Source organism: Gavia stellata, chromosome 24 (assembly GCF_030936135.1).
Source record: "Gavia stellata isolate bGavSte3 chromosome 24, bGavSte3.hap2, whole genome shotgun sequence".
Lineage (NCBI taxonomy): Eukaryota > Metazoa > Chordata > Aves > Gaviiformes > Gaviidae > Gavia > Gavia stellata.
In genome coordinates, this window is record NC_082617.1 from 7,767,347 (window position 1) to 7,787,766 (window position 20,420).

Below are 20,420 nucleotides of genomic sequence, written 5' to 3' on the forward strand. Positions count from 1 at the left end.
TCCCCGTTTAACAAGAACCTCCCTTGCTTCTTCCCCGGGAGTTTCCCAACGCCGGGTCCCTGAAAGCCAGCTTTATGCTCCGGCCGGGGACGCACTGCCGTGGGGCCGGCGGGGATCAGAGGGACACAGGGGCCCTTCTGCACACCCCTGACAAAAGGCTGCCCCGGGGGGACAGAGCGTCAAAGCTCAGCCGGCTGTGGGGGGACAAGGGACCCACAGAGGAGGCTGCGGCGCGAGCTCGCCGTCCATCTGGTCACTCGATCGCGGCGGGCATCAACCCAGCGATGCTTGGGGAGGGCCAGGGGGGTCCTTCTGGTCTGTCCCCCCGGAGAGGGGGCAGGGGGAACGGCCAGGAAGGGACAGGTAGGTTTTGTTGGCCGCAGGTAACCAGATCCGTGGCCGTTGGTGCCTTCCTGCCCTCTCCTCTGGCTTCCGTGGGGGGTGAGAGATGGGAGGTGGGAGCGAGGAGCCCAGGGCTGGAAACTGAGGCTTCCATTCAGAGGGGACACTTCCCCTCGGCTGGATGGAAATGGGTTTGGAAAAAGTTTCGGGGTGTCTCTGCTCCGGCACGCTGCAGCCCTCCCAGCTGGACCAGGGCACGTGCCGAGGCAGGAGGGACCGCTCAGGAGTGATGCTCGGCTACGAGGGGCATCCCACTCATGGCAGAGGCATCACCCATCCCTGTGTCAGTGCCCGAGCTGCCCTCTCCCACCTCCTCTCCATTCCCCGGGGTCTGACGGCTTCTGCTTGGTTTGGGAACTCTTGCCCCTCCCTCATCCCACCAGCAAGTGCCCCATCTCGCCTCCCCCCTCCAGCCATCTGCCTCCAAGCCCCCCACCCAGATTTACTGTCATGCATTAAAACCATGGCTCAGCGCCAGGGTCACTGTGTCACGGTGGCCCCTCATCGATTTGTTTTACCTCCCCTTGGCAAAAGCACTCTGGCCCCGGCCCCCTCAGTGGCGTAAGGGGCTTCCCGAGGCCCCCGGCGCTCCCCTTGCCCATCCGGGACCCCATGGGCATGGGGCAGTGGGGGGCCAGCTGAGCCGCTGATCTCCTGACCCCCCGGGGCACCTAATGTGTCTCCCTGGTTTATCTGGATCAATATTTCCACAGAAGCAAGGAAGACCCCTCTGGGGGGGCGAGGATGGGGGGTCCCACTTGTTTGCACAGCCTCATGACTGGTTTAGTGCTTGGGCTGGGCTGGATCCCTGCCGGGGACTGGGAGGGGAGGGAGATCCCAAACTGGGGGGCTCAGCTCAGAGTGGGGGCATTTGGGGTCTCTTCCTTCCAGCAAATGTTTGCAGGTCCCAAGCTCTGTGCTGGGGCATGATGGCTGGGGGGCCTGTGGGTCAAAAACCTGAGGAGCTGGGGTGGCTTCAGCCCTCAAGTCCCCCACCCAGCAGGCATGGGGCTGCTGCGGGCAGGGGTCAGCAGTGAGTGGGGACGCAGGGTGCTCGCCGGGCTCTGGATGAACGGCAGAGGAACCGAGGGACACCGACGGCCGCGAGCAGGCGGCTGCAGGGAGAGCACTCGGTGGGATCTGCTTATGGCTCCCCGGCGTTCGGGGCTGGGTGAAGGATTTTTGAACTGGTTTATGTGGCGCTGGGGGTGTTTTTACAGGAGCCTGGAAGTGAAGGTAAAGGATGCATGTTGGCTTAATAAGCCGAAGCGGTGGGCTGCCGGGAGACACAGCCGGGACGGCAACCTCCAGCCCTTCCCAATGTGTGCTGGGGGATGCCCGGGGCACGGGGGCTTTGGCTCTTACAGCTTGGCTAAGGCAATCAAGGCAGAGAAAACACGGACAACCCTCGAACGCCACGCAGGCTGCAACTGCCCCTGCTGAAGGCACCGTGCCTCCAAAAGCCCTCCTGCCCCCAGCCCTGTCCCACGGCATCGCCCCCAGCCCCGGCATCGCCCCCAGCCCCAGCACCGCTGTGCCCACGGGTCCCCGCGCCGGCGGCCAGGGCAGATGCGCGGCAGCGCGGGCAGCCTGAGGAGAAAGCGGGGGCTCTCGGCAACTCTGCCTTTTGCTTTCAGCCTCGCCCTCTCGCTATTTATCGGTGACTTTTGTCCTTGGCCAGCTTAGCGGCTGAAAGGGGCTGTATTATATCACATGTAGGCAGCTCCTGGGGGGAGAGGGCCGTGCTTTCTGCTGGAACAAAGCGCGGGTTGGCTAATTCCCCTCTCCTCCCGCGGCACCCGGGTCCCATCTGGTTGACACAGTTTGCTCCAGTGTCTCCTGCTATTAAGCCCTCACTTGCCTGCTTGAATCGCTCGCGCTCCCCCCGCCCCTGTACCCTTGGCCCCTTTTTCTTGCTTTATTTTTCATTTTCCCCAAAGCCGGGCAGAACTTGCTCCGTGGAGTGATGTCAGATGTGTGCGAAGCAGACCAATAAAACCTAATGCATCCCCCTCTTTGTCTGCCGGCCTCTCCAGCGATTCACATTTTCCACTCAGAAAGCCACTTAAAACACATCAGCAACAATCCCTCACAAAACAGCCACTTGTTGGCTAATTGTGCTGAGGACCTGCGCGCACCGCATTGCGCTTTCCTGCCAAGGAGGGTCTAACGCCGCTGGGGACCGGGGGTCCCCACTGAGCAGAAGGTGGTGGGGACCCTCAGCATCCACCAGGATCGGTCCCGGGGTCTCAGCTGCTCCCCAGAGTTTGGTGGGGCAGGGATGTGGGATGGGGATGTTTCTATTCCCCGTGGCCTCCGGTATTAGCCAGAGAGGATGGTCGTGGAGCTGGGAGCGGGGCTCAGCTCAGGACCCCACTTTGCAGCGGGATGGACGAGCAGATGGACACAGCAGAGCTGCCTGGAGCTCTCTGTCCTACCTGCTAACTCCTGTCTGGGTGGGAAAGCAGGCAGGGAAGCAGGCAGGGAAGCAGGCAGGCACACTGCTGGAGGGATGGGAGCTCAGGGTGGGGAGACGAGGAGGGTGCTGGGACCCTGCCAGGCCCAGGCGACTTTTTCCTCAGTGCCTGTGATCCTGGGGTGATGGCTCTGGGGCTGAAGGCTGAAAAGAGCTGGCTGCCCCATGCCAATGGGAGAGAGCTCCCTTGCCACTTGGAAGGATGCCGGTGGGTTTCACCGGAGGGGATGGAAACCCAGATGTGCATTGGAGGGCAAACAGGGTGAAAGTGAGAGATGCTCCATGCCAGGAAGGGGGCAGAGGGGCTTGGACCTTAGCCTAATGGAGAAGCATCCAAAAATCCCTCCCCAGGGATCCTTTGGGCCCTTTGGGATGGGGGAGAAGAGATCAGCAGGTGGTTAATCTCCCCTTTTGCATCCCAGGGACAAAAGCATCCCTCTGCCCATCCCTCTGCCGCAGAGGGTCCCCCAGCGTGCCTGGCCTTCCTCCCCAGCAGACAGAAAAGTGTGTGGAGTAGCTGCATTTATTTTTCTGCAGAAAAACTCTGGAGCAGGTCCAGAGCTGCATGTAGTCAAGGCAGCCTGGTCTTGGAGGGGAACTGTCACACCTTTTAGCTTAAAACTGTCTAATCCTGCCCTGGTTTGGGGCTAATTCGTGGCAGGCAAGGAGGTTCAGTGCCAGAGCCGGCAGCCAGCGGTAGCGGGAGGCTCCCGGCAGGCGCTGTGCCGGGCATGCAGCCCAGAGCCCTCCCGGCGGGCGCTGTGCCACAGAGCACACCTGCCTGCGCTCACCTGCCCGCTTAAATGTCACACGGGCAAAGTGGGGTCCGGCTTTTCGCTTTCCCCGCAGGGAGCCGCGCTGCCGCCTGCTCCGGCTTGGTTTGGTGACAGGCTGAGCTTCTGCCGCGCTGCCCCGGCCAGCAGCAGCCAAGGGGTGCGGAGGGAGCTGCAGGCAGCTGCCTTCTCTTCCCAGCACCTTGTTGTGCTGCCAGGTCCAGCACACTGCGGCGGGTGGATGAGGGACCCCAGGGGCAGGTCGGACCCCACACCGGCCACACACCTGGGCAGCGAGCAGGTGCCGGGGGAAGAAGGGGTTAAGCTGAGCCAGCGGCAGAAATCAGAGGATTACAGGTTTGTTGCCGGACTGTCCCATCTGTCACCAGCACAAAGACGAGCCCTGTCTTGGGCTGGGCTGTCAGCGAAGAGCCCACCGCCACATTAGGACTCCATTAGGGGAGACTGGCGGTGGGAAATGGCAGCTGTCAGGGCACTATCATTTCTCCTGTAATTCCTCCCGCTCGCTTCTCAACTGCACTTAAATAGCAGGTCTACCCACTGGGCCAATTTTGCATTTTCTTCCTCCCGCTGCTCCTCTTCTTTCTTTAAAGGCACAGTTCCCTGGCCCCTTCCCCGGCAGCCTGCCGTGGCCAGTGCCGGCGCTGCCTGTGCCTTCCCACGGCATCTCCGCAAGGAGAAGGGCCCATGGGCATTGGCAGCATCGCTGCTGCCGGGGCAGCTATGGAGCTGCGGTGATGCCAGCCTGGTCTGCAACGGCACCGGTGGGCTCAGCGATGGGACTCGCTGACTCCTGACCCTGGCAGAGGGACAAGGGGAGGTGGGTTACAACCTCCAAGGACAGGCAGTGTCCTCCCCATCTCCTGTCATCTGGGACTCTCAAAGCTGGTGAATGTTTCCCAGTCTGCGCTGCCCTTGCCCGAAAGCCCGGCTGCCCGGGCAGGGCTGGCACCGCTCTGCGAAAAGGGATGGGGAGGGCAGGACAGCAGCTGGCAAGTGGGGTTGGGGACCACATCTGGTGACCGTGGGCTGGAGCAGGGTTTCTTCTCCCAGCCACCAAATCTGCCCAATCTTTCAGCGCTTGGCAGAGCCTCCTGGGTTGCACTCCCTGGTGCAGTCCTGGCCATCTTGGGGTGGGATGCTCCCCTGGCGCCATGCAGTCTCGGGATCCATCTCACCACGGCATGTCTGACCTAGGGATAAAACCACGGACAACCAGGTTTCCTGATGGGACAACATCATCTGGAAACTCTCAGGACCCTCAGAGAGCATCTGCTCCAGGAGGAGCCTTGGAGAAACATCTCGGTGTGGTGGGGACCCCTCTCATGAGCCACGTGTTCGCTGGGGGTCTCCACGCTCACACCTCTCCCGGGAGCCTCCGGCGCTGCCCGCACCCTGCCCTGCCCTCACCACGTCTCCTGCCGGACCCAGCGCTGCTGGCCCACCGGCGCTGCCTGCGGAGCCTCCTTTTCCAGCGGGGGATTAAAACAAACACTTCCGCAGGGAAGTACATTGCAGTGGTGCTCGAAATAAATAACTAATTTCTCCCTACATGATCTCAAGGAGCAGGAGAGGCATGAATAGCAGGGCCCGGTGTTGGGCTGACTGGACTCCCCGGTGCGGTAATTCAGAGGATGACAAACATAAGCCAAAGAAAAATGTTTAAAAATGGGCACTTCCCGCAGCCCTGAGCAAAGGAGCTATTGCAGGGTTTGGAAATAACGAAGGCAAAAAGAGGGAGGGAGGGGAATTTTCTCATTGAGACCAAGTGAAGTGCCAAACAAGCTGCTATTATGGTGGCTTTGAGAGGCACAGGGAGGGGGGTGATGGGGAGGAGAGCAGGGGAAAGGAGAGGAGGGAGGTGGGGGAGAAGAGAGGGAGAGAGGGCTTGAGGAAGCGAGAAGGGTGGGGCACGATGGGTCGAGGGGGATGCAAGGAGCCAAAGGTGCAAGATGACACGGGGGAGATGGAGAGAGGACCAAGTTGTGTGATGGTGGCAAGGCCACCGTGCGCCAGCGCCCCGTCCCTCGCCCCGGGTCCCCCACATCTCCCCATCCATCCCCCATCCTGGTCCCCGGCTACCTTCCACCCCCCACACCCAGCACCACCAAAAGAGGAGGGAAAAAAAAAAAAAAAGATGGAAAGAAGGAAAACAAAATATCTACAGTTGTCGAGACAAGGGGAGAAAAATAGAGGCAAACATCCATAATTTTCTCTGTGGGGCTTTGCAGTAATTGAGCCATTTGGATAAAAATAAAGGCAGCAGGCCCTTTAGGTAAGAGGAGCTTTTGCAATCCAAGAAGCCTGAATTACGCGTCTTGTATCACTTGAAACCCTCCACCCCATCACCCCCCCTCCGCCTCCCCCATGCGACACCAAACCACTTTCCCTTTTCTTCTTCTCCTCCTTTTTTTTTTTCCCTCCTCCTTTTTTAAGCACCCTGTCAAACAGCGTCCGACAAGAGGAGAATTTCAGCTGTCACAACTAATTTCAGCGCGTGTGTGTGTGAAGGTGTGTGTGTCGGGCAGGGGGAGGCGGGTGATGGAGGCGTAGAATCACTCCTTTCTTTTTTTTTCCCTCAAAAGGAAGATTTACATCAGAAATTTGTTTCTGGAAGTGTTTAAGGCCTGTAATTTCCTTCTTTTCAATTGCTGCCTGATGTCTTCTTCTCGCTGGGCTCCCTCGACCGTCCCTGCCCATCCAGCGCCGGGGCTCACTGTCACCCTCCTGGCAGCCTGGTCCCTCGGCCGTGGTCTTGTCCAGCACCGAGGAGGCTCCTCCATCTCTTGCCGGGGGTTGAGACCGCCGAAACTCAGCTCTCACAGCCCCAAGCACCGCGCTGGGTCTGGCGGTGGAGGCTACGGCCTCTCTCTGCCGGCGTCCCAGCGCCGGGGGCTTTACGCTTCAGGTTTGGTCACCTTTTTTTGCAGCCACTTTGAGGTTGGCGTTAGCTGGAGGGACACGGGGCGAATTCTGCTCAGGGCAGGGCACCCCTGAGAGCTGAGTGGGGTTGTTGGGGTGATCCCCCCCACCCGGGACCTGCCTGGGGAAAGGGGCAGCTGGTGCTGAGCCTGTTGGGTCTTCTCGGCCAGGGCTAGGAGGGGAAAAAGTCCCTGAATTCAGCAAAGTCTCCAGGCTGTTTGTAAGAGAGGAAGAAGCAAAGCTCTGGGCATGGCTGGAGAAGTTGTCTCCACCATGGTCGGAAGATGATGGGGTGGCTGCGGTGATACAGATCATCTTAAAATCCTTCCCCCATGGGCTGTGTTCCTTTCTCCTAAAATAAATGGGCGTTTTGCTTAAGAAAATGATCCCAACTTCTGAAAGGAGGGAAGGCTGGTGATCAGCAAACCTGCTGGTGTAACGTAGGTGACCGCCAGCAGACCGTTCGTCGCAGTGAAGAAGCGTGTTCCCTCTCTTGGAAAGCTACCAGATAATTTCATCGGCCTCAGCAATTCCTGCCTACTCACGTAGGCACAAACGACATGCATAAAACTGGAAAGAGCAAGAAACAGCCGAGGAGGGCAACACAACTTGGGTCATAGTTTGAATTTAATACTGGGGGGCTTTGGGAAAGTGGATCTGGGATTGAACTTGGACTATCACAGGCTGCAGTGGCAGTGCTGGGTAGGAAACCCAGCAGGCACAAATCCTCCCGACCCGCGGCTCCGTCCCTGTCACAGCAGAAGAATGAGCTCGCAAAGGCCATCAGGAGCTGCAGCACCGGATCCTGCAGCCAGCCGAGGGCTGCTTTTCCAGACTCGGGGTGCAAACCCAGCCACGCCAGGAGCAGGCTGTGGGCTGGGGGAGCTGATCGCCGGACCTGGGATCCCACCACTGACCCCCTCCTTTTTTGCTCTGGGGACCCAGCCGGCGGAGATGACGCCCGCTGCCGCTTGTCCCCCCGCCCCGTGCCGTAAGCCGTGCCACGATCCCACAGCAAGGCATTGCTCTCATATCCTGGAGGATATGTGAACGCTCAACCCCACGGCAGGCGTGCACCCCCACCTGAGGGGGTCTGTGCCCGGGCAGCAGGTTGGGTGGCAGCCCTCGTAGGACACCCCCAAAAAGCACCGCCGTTGCCCAGGTGTCCCGGGCCGTAAGGGCTGGGCAGGGGCTGTGCAGCAGCGCCCTGCTCAAGGAGTAAGCTTTGCATGATCTTTGCATTAATCCTTGACTAACTGGTCCTTGCATCATCCCGGGAGTCTCCTGCTGCTCCGCTGCTGCGGGAAGGTTGTGACTGAGGGCTGAATCAGACCTGGGGGCTCCAGCCCACAGAATGGGGGGTGCCCGGGCACCTCTGGGCGCTCCAGTTCCCAGCGGAGCAGGGCTCTGAGGAGCAGGGCAGCGCTCTCCGCAGCATGCCGGCACCCCACGTCCGGGAGCTTCGTGCAAAGCGTCACAAACACCATGGCAGCGTCCAGCCACGGCCACGCGGGTCAGAAACACGGTCCTCAAATACACGCCCAAAAATAGGCAGGAAATGGGCGCTGTGGGATGATGCAGTTTCCACGGAAGGTGTGAAATGGTGGTTGCCGGTGGGGCACCTCTGCGGCCACCACTACAGCAGGGACGGAGGGGATGGCACAGCCTGGCACGGGCAGGGCCGGGGTGGCCCAGGCCGGCAGGAGACGGGGTGGCCCAGGCAGGGCTGGGGTGGCCCAGGCCGGCAGGAGACGGGGTGGCCCAAGCAGGGCCGGGGTGGCCCAGGCAGGGCCGGGGTGGCCCAAGCAGGGCCAGGGTGGCCCAGGCCAGCAGGAGACGGGGTGGCCCAAGCAGGGCCGGGGTGGCCCAGGCCAGCAGGAGACAGGGTGGCCCAAGCAGGGCCGGGGTGGCCCAGGCAGGGCCGGGGTGGCCCAGGCCGGCAGGAGACGGGGTGGCCCAAGCAGGGCCGGGGTGGCCCAGGCCGGCAGGAGACGGGGTGGCCCAGGCAGGGCCGGGGTGGCCCGGGCCGGCAGGGACGGTCGGGCAGGGGCCGGCAGGGGCCGGGCTGGCCGGGGCAGGCGCGGCGGGCCCCCTGCGGGCAGGGGGGCGGTTCCCGGGTGGCCCCCACGGCCCCGCCGGCCCCTCACCCGTGGGCGCCTGGTGGCGGGTGGGGGGGTCCCGTGGGGCGGGGCATGGGCTCGCCCCGCCCCTCACCGCCCCCCCGGCCCCTCTCTGGCACGTGAGCGGCCGTGACGTGCGGCGCGAGCCCCCCCCGGCCCCGCCCCACTGCGGCGCCCCCGCCCCCCCGGGGCACTTCCGGCGGAAGCGGGGGGCTCTTTCCCTTTCCGGGTGCGGGTCCCCGGGCGGAGCGGCGGGACGGCGCGGCGGCGGGCGGGCGCGGGGCGCGTGTCATGGCGGAGCTGGCGCAGGGGCAGAGCGCAGCGCCCGTGGGGATCAAGCCCGAGGGGTTCGTCGACGCTCTGCACCGGGTCCGGCAGGTAGGCGCCGGCTGGCGGGCCGGGGGCGGGAGGAGGCCGCGGGGCGCCGCTAGGCCGCGGGGCTGAGGCGGGGCGCGGAGCCGCCGTGAGGGGCAGGGCCGCGGCCCCGCTGCCCCTCTCCCGGGAGGCCGGAGCCGGCGGCCCCTCTCAGGGGCCCCGGGGCTGTCCCCTGTGGGGGGCGGCGGCGCCGGGGCTCCGGGGAGAGGGGCAGGCCGGGGGAGAGGCGGGGGGCGGCGGCGGGGCTCTCTGACAGTTCCGTCCGGCGCGGGTCGCGGCCGGGGCTTGTGACACGGCAGGAACGCTGCTCTGCGGGGAAGGAGGCGGTCTGCAGCCTGCGGGAGCTCTCGTCTGCGAAGCTGTCGTCTTGCACTTTGCAGTGGGCGGGTGTGAGCTACTCTTAATTCGTTTTTTAAACGAGGCCTTAATTGAGCCTTAGGCTAGTCAATAGAAACCCTGGCAGAGGGGGAGCTTTGCATTCCCTCCTGGGAGGGAGAGAGAGGGGGGAGTGAAGTGCTCCCCAAAGGAATCTGTAAGCTTACACGGCACTAAAATGGAAATTTTTAGTGAAAGCGTCCAGACCTGCAGAAATCAACACCCTTGTCTTCAGTGCAGGATATTCCAAATATTTGTGTGCTTCTCAGTTTGTGGAAAGTGACTCCAGAAACAAGAAGCTGCTGCTAACTGCAGATTTTGTGACTATTCATTGCATCTCTTCTTCCATGTCTGTCGCAGGAGTTTATTCCATCTCTGAACAGGTTGCACTTTGCTCATGGTTAGTAACTGCACCTTAACAAGGTGTAATACAGCTAAATACCAGGACCACAGCCCAGCTGGCGCTTAAAGACCCTGACTTTATTCTTTCCGATGTTACAGGCCAGGTGGGAGAAATCTCCTTCTGTTGCCCAGACTCGCTTTTTTCATTTCACTGAGAAACTTCTGAAGAAACTAAGCTGGAATCTAAGACCTTTCAAGCGATCGCTCTCATGGAACTTAAGTGGCTTACCATCGCTCGCAGCACACTTGTGAATCAGTATGGCAGCAAGTCCCCGTTTTGTGTGGTCTTCAGCGACCCGTACAGAGGCGATCACTGTTCTAGATGAACGCCCTGCACCTTCCCAGAGGAGATCACGAGCTAGTCTGCTCTTCGGTTGTTGATTTCTTTCTCAGCATAAGAATTATAGTAGGCAAGTTGCGTGTTAGCTGCCTTCTGGATGAGGCCACGCGTCACTTTTTTCAGTGGCTAACGAAGCGCTGTGGCCTTGATGGTATGTGATGTCTGAAAGCTTTGCTGTTAGCCCAGGGTTATCTACGTGATGCAGTTAAATTGAGAGGTATTGCAGCTGTGTTTGTCTTGACCTGGTTGTTACCGAAGGCCTCTTATTGCAAAAACATCTCGTTGAGTATCTGGTAATATTATTGCCTGCTAGCAGTTGAATAATTTTTGAATAGCCTGTTTATGTAGAAGAAAATAATTATTTGCTGGTAAGTTGCAGCTTGTTGAAATGATTTTGTGAGTATGTTGAAAGTGCTGCAGTATGTGCCACTCATCTGATCAGTAACAGGTTAAGTGTGAAAGTGGGATGCCTCAGACGGTATTAGGCTAAAACGTAGCACTAACTGAAAATTGATCTGAATCGGTGTTGCGTGGTTGCTGTCATCGTGTTTGTAGGGTGAATCTGTGAGGCCCCCTAACCCACACGTGAAGGAGATGGAATATTAAATAATTCTGTAACCTAGCTGTGCTCACTTACTCCAATTTTGCTGTTCTAAGTTCATTATACTTGAAAGAATGTGTTGGGTTTCCATGAGCCTATGACTTGAGTTAGTCTAAACTGGAAGGTTTCAAAATCTTCCAAGCTGCCAACTTCAGGTCAGGCGCTGCAGCGTGGCAACCTTCCTGCTATCTTTTCATGCTGGAAACAAGCGTGTTGAGAAATGCGCGCTCTGCGTGCGTTCATGGGAGCACAGTGGCCTGCATTTTTGTGCAGTGAGTTGTATGCTGCCTGTTGAATGTGATTTTTTTTTTTTATTAGTATTTGTTGGATGAAAAGAATTGTTGGCAAGTGCTAAAATAGTTGCCCCCCCTGCAAAAGTACTTGATTTAATCTAGTTCTGTAGAGGCTTTGTAAGGGAGTAGGTAGTCTTCTGCACAGTTCGGCAGGACTAAATTGTCACTGTGACTTGTTATCAAATGTGTACGAAGACAGTCTTCCTTGCTCAGTGGATGGATATTTACCTCACCACCCAAGCAATCTGTAATGGAACTTCCTGGCTGAGAATCGGGTGGGATGTAAAGGCAGTTACACCTAACATTTCTCTGGAGGTGATGGCAGAGCTTTCATGGAGGGTGTTTAATGTATTTTCCTGAACTCTGCTGATCTGGTATGTAAATGTCAGCTTTTGTATTGTTTCTGGCCAATGGCGTAGCCTTTTCTGAGTATTACTTTTGCTTTAAGGGGATGAGGGAGCAGAGGAAGAAAATTCAGTCATAGTTCTTGCTTCGTGGGTTGGTATGGCATCCCTGCCTTGACATTTGAACTCTTTCGAAGTTTAATCTTACACTGCAAACTAGTAATCAAGTTTACTAAATTAAGTTCTCATGAAAACCATAATGCTAAAATTGGGCTGTGGAATACAATGCTTAGTTATTAATAACTAAATAATTCAGGATAGGGAAGACTTTCCTGATCAATCACAGTAACTGCATTCCTCAAAGTCCCTGGGATGAGAGATGACATAAGGGTAAGAAATCTGGAATACCTTTGAAAGAAATGACTCGTGTGTTGCTTTCCATGTTTGTGCTGGACTTGTTTGAATTTTTTGTGGACTCCTAAATATTTGAGATGTATCAAAAATGACTTTTTCAAGTGAATGTCAGGGCTTTGAGGTGGTCTGTCCTGCATCTTCTGCACCACACCTCACATGAGTGGATTAGTTTATGGCTCATAGGTGGTGACTGATCTGTCCTGCTGCTCCTAGGCAGGGTGACTTTTCTGTGGCATTTTGGGGTGGGGGGGAGAGAGAGAGAGAGAGAACGTTTGCTCCCCTTTTGAGTAATGGGTTCAGAAAATAAGCAGAGTTGCCTGTGCTTTGGACAAAAATGGATTTCTATCGGACTGTCCTTGGGTCTTGTTCTTATTGACAAAACAGCGTCTTGCTTGGTTCTTACCCTCTCCTGTTCTCCTTGGCAGTCTCATTTTCAGTACAACACATGTGTCTGCAGCACGTACTGGTTCCCTCTTCATACCTGTGCTGCTATTCTTGTAACCCTCTGTATATACTGCCTGAATCTGAATTTCTGGGAACACCATGAAGAGGAGAGGCTGTGGCTTGGTAAGCCTGTAGCGTACCATCTTGGGTACCTTGAAAGTGGATGAATATCCTGAGACCTACTGAGAGTCAACAGGCTCTATGTTTAAAATCCCTTTCTATTATCAGGCTCTAACTTTTAATTTCTGTGGGGATGGAGGGTTCTTAAGACTTACTTTTCTTTAACCCCTTGCAGAGTACTTTTTCAGCTCATCCTCAAATATATTTAGGGCTTTGCAATTACTCTGGTATTTAGGAAGACCACTGTGCCATGAAACTTAAATGCTTGTGGGTGGTTTCACTACTTCCTACAGAGCTCTGCAGAAATGTCTGTCACGCGAACTCCAGTATTCTCTTCGACGAATGGGAAGAGTAGCAGAAGCACTAGAATTGTCTGAAGGGCCAGATGACAGCACCTTATTGTTTTATATCCTGCTAATATCTAGAATTGGTGGGTTTATCGGTTGCTGTTCTTTTTCAGGACAGATTGGAGAGATTCTTCCCAGAAGCTAGGCCCTTTCTCTTGAAAGCTGAATTCTGCAGATATTGCTGTTTGAGTCCTGCTGTGCCTAGCAAAGAAGCTTCATATTTAAAAGTGTTTTGGTATTACATCATTTTTAAAGAGTGTTAAAGGTATAGGAGGACAGAAGTGCAAGGTATAGGAAAACATGTATTCCTCACACAACTTTGTGGGGTTTTTGTTTGTTTTTCTTGGCTTTACCAGTGCAATTTGTAGCTCAGGTATGTAGTGTGTCCTTTAAAGTGTTTGTTGGAGCGCTTTATTTTGGGGAAATGAGGTGCAGAAACAGTTCTGTGGTAGTGATGCTTTTTTCCAGTGTATTTCAGGGCTTAGTAAAATGGATGTGTTGGGTTTAGGAAAAAAAAAAGGTGGGGGGCAGAATGAAGACTGACATACAACGGGACAAAAGCAGTGGCTAGCAGTACATTACTCAAGGTCATTTAGTCGATAAGGGCTAGGTCTGCTTACTTTTGCTATGTTCTAACTTTGTGCTTATCTCCCTACTGAACCTGTAGTAAAAACTGAAGTTCCCATTTTAAGTTGAACGTAAGAAGTTAAAACGTATTTTAACTGCGACATCTACTTTAAACTCTTCATTTTGCAGGATATTTTTTCTTGCTGTAGTGAGGTGGCGTGTTGTCTGCGTGTTAATCCGGAGGCAGCTAGGAGGCTTTAGAGATAAGGGTGCAAATTTAAATAAAGGAGGTAAAAAAAAAAAAAAAAAGGAGGAAAATATCCCAAAAGCTGATAATGTAAAAATTGCTTTGACTCTCTTATTTTGCCCTTTACTTGGAGGGTTCTGTGCCAGGGCGATAATTGTGTGCTAAGCACGAGTAGGGGTTTGCAAAGCTCTCCTGCTCTGGGAGCAGACAGCATTAGTGCCGGTGATCTGTTCGTTCACATCTTCATGCTAGCTTCCTTTGTGGGCCAGCTTCTGCTATCCACAGACTGTTTTCTTCTTTCCCTTGTGTGTGGTGTGTGATTTCAGCTCCAAACTATCAGCTAGCAGTTTCCACAACTTACAGGTTTTTTTCAAGTAAATAACTACTAACAGAGGGTTCACGAAGGGCGTGTTAAAATCAAATGTTCCAAAACATGCCAGGGTATGTTATACCTGACACTGTTCCTTTTGGCATACATTTGTAAGTTGTTATGTGAAAGCTGTTAGTAGGTTGTTATAAAATATATTTTTAAATTTATTTTTCAGCATTAAAGTAGTCAGGAAACATCTATGCTCTTTGTACCTTCATTAAAATCCTCTGCATCCCAAACGTAAGGGGAAAGCATGTGGGCAAAGGGCTGGGGCCATGGGTGCAGTACAGTGTTCAACAAAAAAGCAAGGCGTCACCTGGCACTCCCTAGTATGGAGTGGACAAGGGCTAGTCTGCGTTAATGCTTTCAGAATCAGATTTCTATGAGCTTATTAGTTTTTGGAGATGTTGATATACAAGCTGCTTGTCATCAAAGCTTTGCTACATGATCACTGTGCTGGTCCTGCAGGAAGGGTTTTATTCTCTAGCTCCTGGCACTTCTGACACAACAAAGTTGTTGACTTTCTAAAAGAGGACAGGAGGGAATGGACTATGAGAAGAGAATGGTCAAAACTTGGAGCTCTTTTCATGCAAGGCATTGAGGAGAATGTTTTCTATTCTCTTTCTAAAAGCAGTGCCCTCAATCTTTCAAGATTATTTCAAATAGCTTTCTTTCAGTACCCTGTGGTTCTGAATCTCAGGCAGTTGTTTATTCCACTCCAGCAGCCAACAGTGTCAACAACCAAAGTTACTGTAGATGTCTTTCTGTTGCAGTAAAACTCAAATTTTAGAAACACCTTTAGTTCTATTTGTCACTTGCCCTTGTCTTCATCTAAAACACATCTGTGTAAAATGCTCTTTCATCTGTTCCTGTTACTTACTCTCTGGTGAAATCCCAGTTATAATAGAGTGAGATCAGACTCCTAGTAAAGATCCTGTTCAATGATTCTCTTTTTGTTGGAAAAGGAAGCAAACGCTGTAGAATACACCATGCTTTGTATTTGTTCTGTAACTACTTTGTTCTGCACTTGCTTGCTATAGCCAAGTCCTTTATGTGGGCAAGGGGTGCTGTGAGACTGCAGTTTGCCTGACCCTGGAGGGGGTATTAACTGGGGTGCAGCACCGAAGTAATGCGCCTGTATGTTTCTAGGGTGGGCTTACATCAGTTAGCTTGGAGAGCGGGTGAAAGAGCTTGTTTCTGTCAGCATCCATCTGTATAGATGTCTCCCAAATGTCATTAGAGACGAGCTTAGCTTTTCACTCTTACTAAGTGGTGGTTAGGTGTCTCTCACCTAGTTGATTTGCTTACCTTAGTGCCCTTACCGTGATACCTGACTGTCTTCTCTTTCCTGTAAATATCTTCCTTGCATCATGGCTTGGCAGGGAATGGCTGTTACCCCTCTGTAAGGGATGGAAGCAGAGGCACAGGCAGTATTAGTCGTGTTCATGCTGTATTGACCGCTGCACGGAATAGAAACTAATTCTGGGCTAACAGTTTGCCCGCTGGCTTATTCTTCGTACAGTAAACACAGGGTGATCCAGTCTCTTTGACAGGGAGTTCCCAAACCTGTCCTTGTGCTGTGTATTTTCACATTCTTCTCCCTCCGCTCCCCCCACTGATGTGTGAGTATGCATTTCTATGTATCTGTGTATGCATGGACACGGGAGGAAGCATGTGTCCTCCTACATGGCTGTGGTGGTGGCAGCTTCTCCAGGACAAAATTAGCGAGCTTGTTTAACTCTCCTCTTTGCAAGATTTAGCTTGTCATTTGTCCATTGGGTGAACAAACCTGAATGTAATGTTCCAGGGAGTAAATACCTACTTATGATCAGGAAGAGGAACTGGGTGAATGTGATCTTAATTAAACAAATATCAATAACAAGCAGAAAATTGTTTGCTTTACAAATGGAGCACTGCTGTCTTGGAACTGTTACTAAGCCACCTATACAGAAAATAGCTGAGGGAAGATTGGACTGGGGTAAATGCCTTATGGGAAGAAAGTGTTTAGCTGTGGTGGCTGAAACTTCAGGTATGCTAATCATGCTTTTATCCCCTGTTTTTATAGATTGCTGCTAAAATTGGAGATATTCCTCACTTGAATAATTCTACAACACTTGTGGACCCGTCAGTCTACGGTTATGGAGTGCAGAAACGGCCCCTGGATGATGGAGGTAAGCTGGCTATGATTAGTCAATCTTGTGGATGCAGCTGCTGAAATTCATCTATCTATGGAGGCAGTTAAGGACAGAAATCAATGCATCTTTCTGTATATAGAAATTTTATGAGATTCCATGTGCTGTTTAGTCTTACCTAGATAGCACAGGGCTCCTAGGCATTAGTATTAGTAAAGTGAAGCAATTCTTTCTTAGTTTGTGAACTTTGGGAATTAGCAAACAAACTCTGTAATTGAAATCTTGTTGAATGGTAGTTGGGGGGCGGGGAGGGAGGAGGATGTGCTTATTGGAACTGTGCTGGAGCCCATGTATAGAGTACCAGATGTACATTGTAAAGCTGTTCTTCCCTGATGACCCTTACTTTCTGAGAGCAGGCAGTGTATAGGGACAGTATTACATGTGCTCCTTTCCATATGTAGCAGTGGTCACAGCACAGTAGTTGAGTTGCTGTCAAGAGTTCTGATTGCTTTGTACATGAATTTTAAGGAGAAAGGGTATTGATTTAAGTTGATGCAAGTTGGAAGGAAACTTTCCATATTAGGCTTAGCTTTTTTCCAGAATTATGCTTTGAGGATTCTTAAATTTCTGAAACACTTAACATTGGCCACAGCCAAAGAATAATTTACGGGGTGGACCATATCTGGTAACTGTAATGAGTTAATACTGTATGAAGTGTTACAGTTTTAAAGTGAGTTACTAGTTTCTTTGGCAGGAACAACAAAAATGTTAGAACAGGTGTTTTCTTTTTTACAAATATAATGATGTGCACTGTTACAAGAAATGTTTAAACTGTATTATCTGCTGCTGTATAGATATAAAGAGCTCACCTTTTCTGGTGGTTGGTTATATAAAAAAAAAGTTACTACATCTTCCTTTTCCTATTTCCTCTAGTATTTTTACTGACACAGGTAGCCTGCAGGGCAATTCTCTCCCCCACAGATATATTCAGGAATACTGAGGAGATAAGGAAAGCTGCTGCCTAGCATTTCATTTTGAAAATAATTTTTTCTCTCTGATACAAAGGCTGAAAATACTGCACATATGCTTCTCATTCCAAAAAACGTGCTGGAGCACGGGGAGAAGTTTCTTTTATACGGAGCCTCCGGCTTGCTAACATGACTGTTTTGTGAACACATGCCACAACCTACTTTGTTCTTTGGTCTTGGCTCTGTTTGAGCTGCTCTTTGGTTTGGTGTTTTACGAAAGAATGGGTTTATCTGGGTGAGCCCTTGTGCCTTATATCTCAGGCTGGAGCATCACTATGTCTGTGAGAAGCCAGCAACTGGTATTACTGGTATGTGTTGGTTTTTGTATGGGAAGGTGCTCAGCTGTCAAGGAGGCTGTTCAGCTTTGAAGAATGCTGAACAACTTTGAGCTGTGTCTGAATAGCTTAGATAAGTGGCTATATGTGAAAAAGAATAAAAGTGTAGCCTTCTAGGAACTAGTCATTCATAACATTAGTCCTACCTGTTTCTTTCATTGATTCATCACTGAACTGAGATATCTGACCTCTTGACAAAATGGGTTTTTATGAACATTTAACATGTGAAATGTTTGTAGCGCTTAATGACAGTGCAAGTTAGACTTTGTACTTAAACTTTTACTTGGTGAGCCCTATTACTCGCTGAGCCTTGTTTGTGTTGACATAAACCGTGTCAATACAGTTGGAGTCTGGGCTATAAGTGTACGTTACTGCTGTTTTCTTGTGCTGTGATAGATAACTCCATGGAGTAGGTATCGTTCCTGGGAGAGCCTTCCACAGTGGCTGTACTCTTGAGTGTTGGCAGTTGTTCTGCTTATGTAAAGACCTACGGGTGTTTGCTCACCCTGGGTGCTTGTTCAGCACAGGGCCTTGTTTGTAACTGTTTTTAAAGTAGCTCCAATGCTGTATTTGCCCTGGGTTTTTCATATACATCTGTAGGTTTTACAACTTTGTCCAACTCCCTTCCCAAAAACCTGATCTGTGAGATCTTAGAGGAGAAGAGAAATGATGGAAGTAATATTTTTAAAGGGCTGGAATTTCACAAAGAAACCAGAATTGCCAGGGGAGGAGCAAGGGTTGTATCGCTTCTTTCAGCTTTGGTCATCTGGGGTTTTATTTCTCATGGCATGAGTAAATCCTGTACTGAAACACAATTGTGTGATGGGTTCCCTGCCTAACCGCGTAATCCTCCTGCCCTGCTCTTTAACTGCATACCCACAACGGCAGCCTGGCAGAGGAACTCCTGAAGCTGCGAGTGCTTCTTGCTCTGTATTTGTGGTATGATCCATACCTTACTCAGTCTTAAGCTAGCTGCTCTTGCTGCCATGGCATTAGAAGTCTATAATGCAGCTTTGGCTTTAGGCGTCTGGAAGATGGCAGTTGCTTTTAATAGGACACTTAAATTAGGAAAGCATTTCCCATTTGGATGATCTTTTAGTTCTCTGTTAGCTGTGAACAAGGGGTGTCAGGATTGCATGCCCACACTTTGCTCCATTTTCTGCTTGTCAGTGAACCACAGTTTAGAGACATTGTTGTCAAGAACCGATTATTTATATTGTTACACATGCTCTAGAAATTTTATAGCGCGGGGGTTTGGATACATTCTGCTGCTCTGGATAGCTTGGAAACAAATCTGGTGGTAAATCTTTTGATTGTTTACTTCTGTATACTGCATGTTCACGGCTGGGTGCAGTTCTCATTGCTTCCTTATCCCCGTGTAGCTGTTAGAAAATTACTTCTGTTCGTAATACTCCTGAAAAAATTGGGTTCAGGGGAAGTATTTAAGGTGACAAGAAAACTGTCTGTCTTTCAGGAAAATGTAATTCTGCCTGTCCATTTTTGTAAACGGCTGCTGGCGTGGCTGATTGATGTCAGCTTAGGAAGTGGTCTTAAGACAGGGTGACAGTGCGCTGGTCAAAACAAATTCATCTGCTTTTAGAGCATTTCCTGGAAAAAATAGATTTGTCATAGTATTGGAAACCAGAATGTGCAAGTGCCTTTTGCACTTCCCTTAACATAACCTTCATCTGAAACGAGGAGCTGCTAGGCTTGGCCCTGGTGACCTGGCCTATTGCTATTAGATGGAGCTTGAGACTGATTATTTCTCTTTTCCCTGGCTTCTTTATTTCCCCTTTCTGGAAACAACTTTAAAGTAATCCTGCAAATAGCTACAGTGCAAGGAGGAGATCAGGTTTATTTGTACTGCTCATGGTAAGTCGTAGTCGGCATTTATATGGCCACTTGTAGCAGTTAATGTTTCTCAGCGAAGGTGAGCACTGGAGATGGGGTTAGTCTGAGCTGCAGAGAGACCTGGTGGCATCTTGCTTGTGGCTCGCTGCTGAGGATAGATCCCAGCCCTCCTGTTAACAGCCAATGGCTGCTCCTGGCCTCCGTTCTAATTAATGGGTCCTTCTAATTACCAGCACAATTTAGTAAGTTTATTTAATATTAAATAATCCTTAAAGAAACAGCCTCCTTTTGTTCAAAGCAAGCAGGGATCTAGTCTGATGGAAAGAAACTGATAGCCAGAATGTTAGCCTTTGTTTGCCCTGTTTTGGACTGCTTTGAAGAAGTTTCCAGTGATACACGTATGGTAAAGCAGTGGTGTTGCAGCTGAAGGCTGGGACATCCTTTGAGTCTGGGGAAACAAAGGTGAGAGACCTTGGAGAAGCCTCACACCCCCCTCTCCCCATCCCCTGCCTTTCCCCAAGCTTCTGTGGTGCATCCGGATATGAAGATGGCCTGTTTTGGTGTAATAAAACTTGATTGTAGTAGAGCCGAGGGGCTCAAACACAACATGATCCTGTTGTACAGAATACTTTTGCTCCAACGTGTTTTCAGTGAAAATAGCGATGGGCAGAAGGAAATCTTATCCCTATCTTACTGCTGATGAAAGTTAGTAGTGGTGCTCCTTGACACATCTGTAGCAGCAGTAGGACCAGGGCAAAAGTCCCGACCTCTCGGCAAAAGGTTTAGTGTAATACACAAAATCCCAATGTTCTTCAAATCTCAACTTTACAGATCACCATTTTTTAAATAAGGCAGTTTAAGGGAGGGGAAAAAAGCCTACAAAGATTTGCAGTGAAGGCAATTATTAGGTTTTGACCATTTAATTAAGGAAAAACCTAGCAATTTTTAATGATGAAGAGCTGGGGTAACTAATGTCTTCCATGTAGCTTTCTAAAATTTATGATGATCCCATTTTTTCAAAAGTATGAAATGCAACTCTGTTCCACTGCTCTTCAGGAGATACTTTGCTCTGATTTTATTCTAGCCATGAAGATACTCTTGACAAGATTGTATATTCCCAT

The 20,420-nt window shown here is 51.7% G+C and overlaps 1 protein-coding gene across 2 annotated transcripts in view; it reads left to right on the forward strand.

The window, feature by feature from the left end:
* The first annotated feature begins 9,005 nt into the window (after positions 1-9,005).
* FUBP3 (far upstream element binding protein 3) overlaps positions 9,006-20,420 on the forward strand; it is a 41,043-nt gene continuing 29,628 nt past the window's right edge. For both annotated transcript variants that reach the window (XM_059828987.1, XM_059828988.1), the window contains exons 1-2: positions 9,006-9,092; positions 16,019-16,124. In XM_059828987.1, the coding sequence (XP_059684970.1) occupies positions 9,006-9,092; positions 16,019-16,124 (193 nt within the window). The remainder of the gene's footprint in view (positions 9,093-16,018; positions 16,125-20,420) is intronic.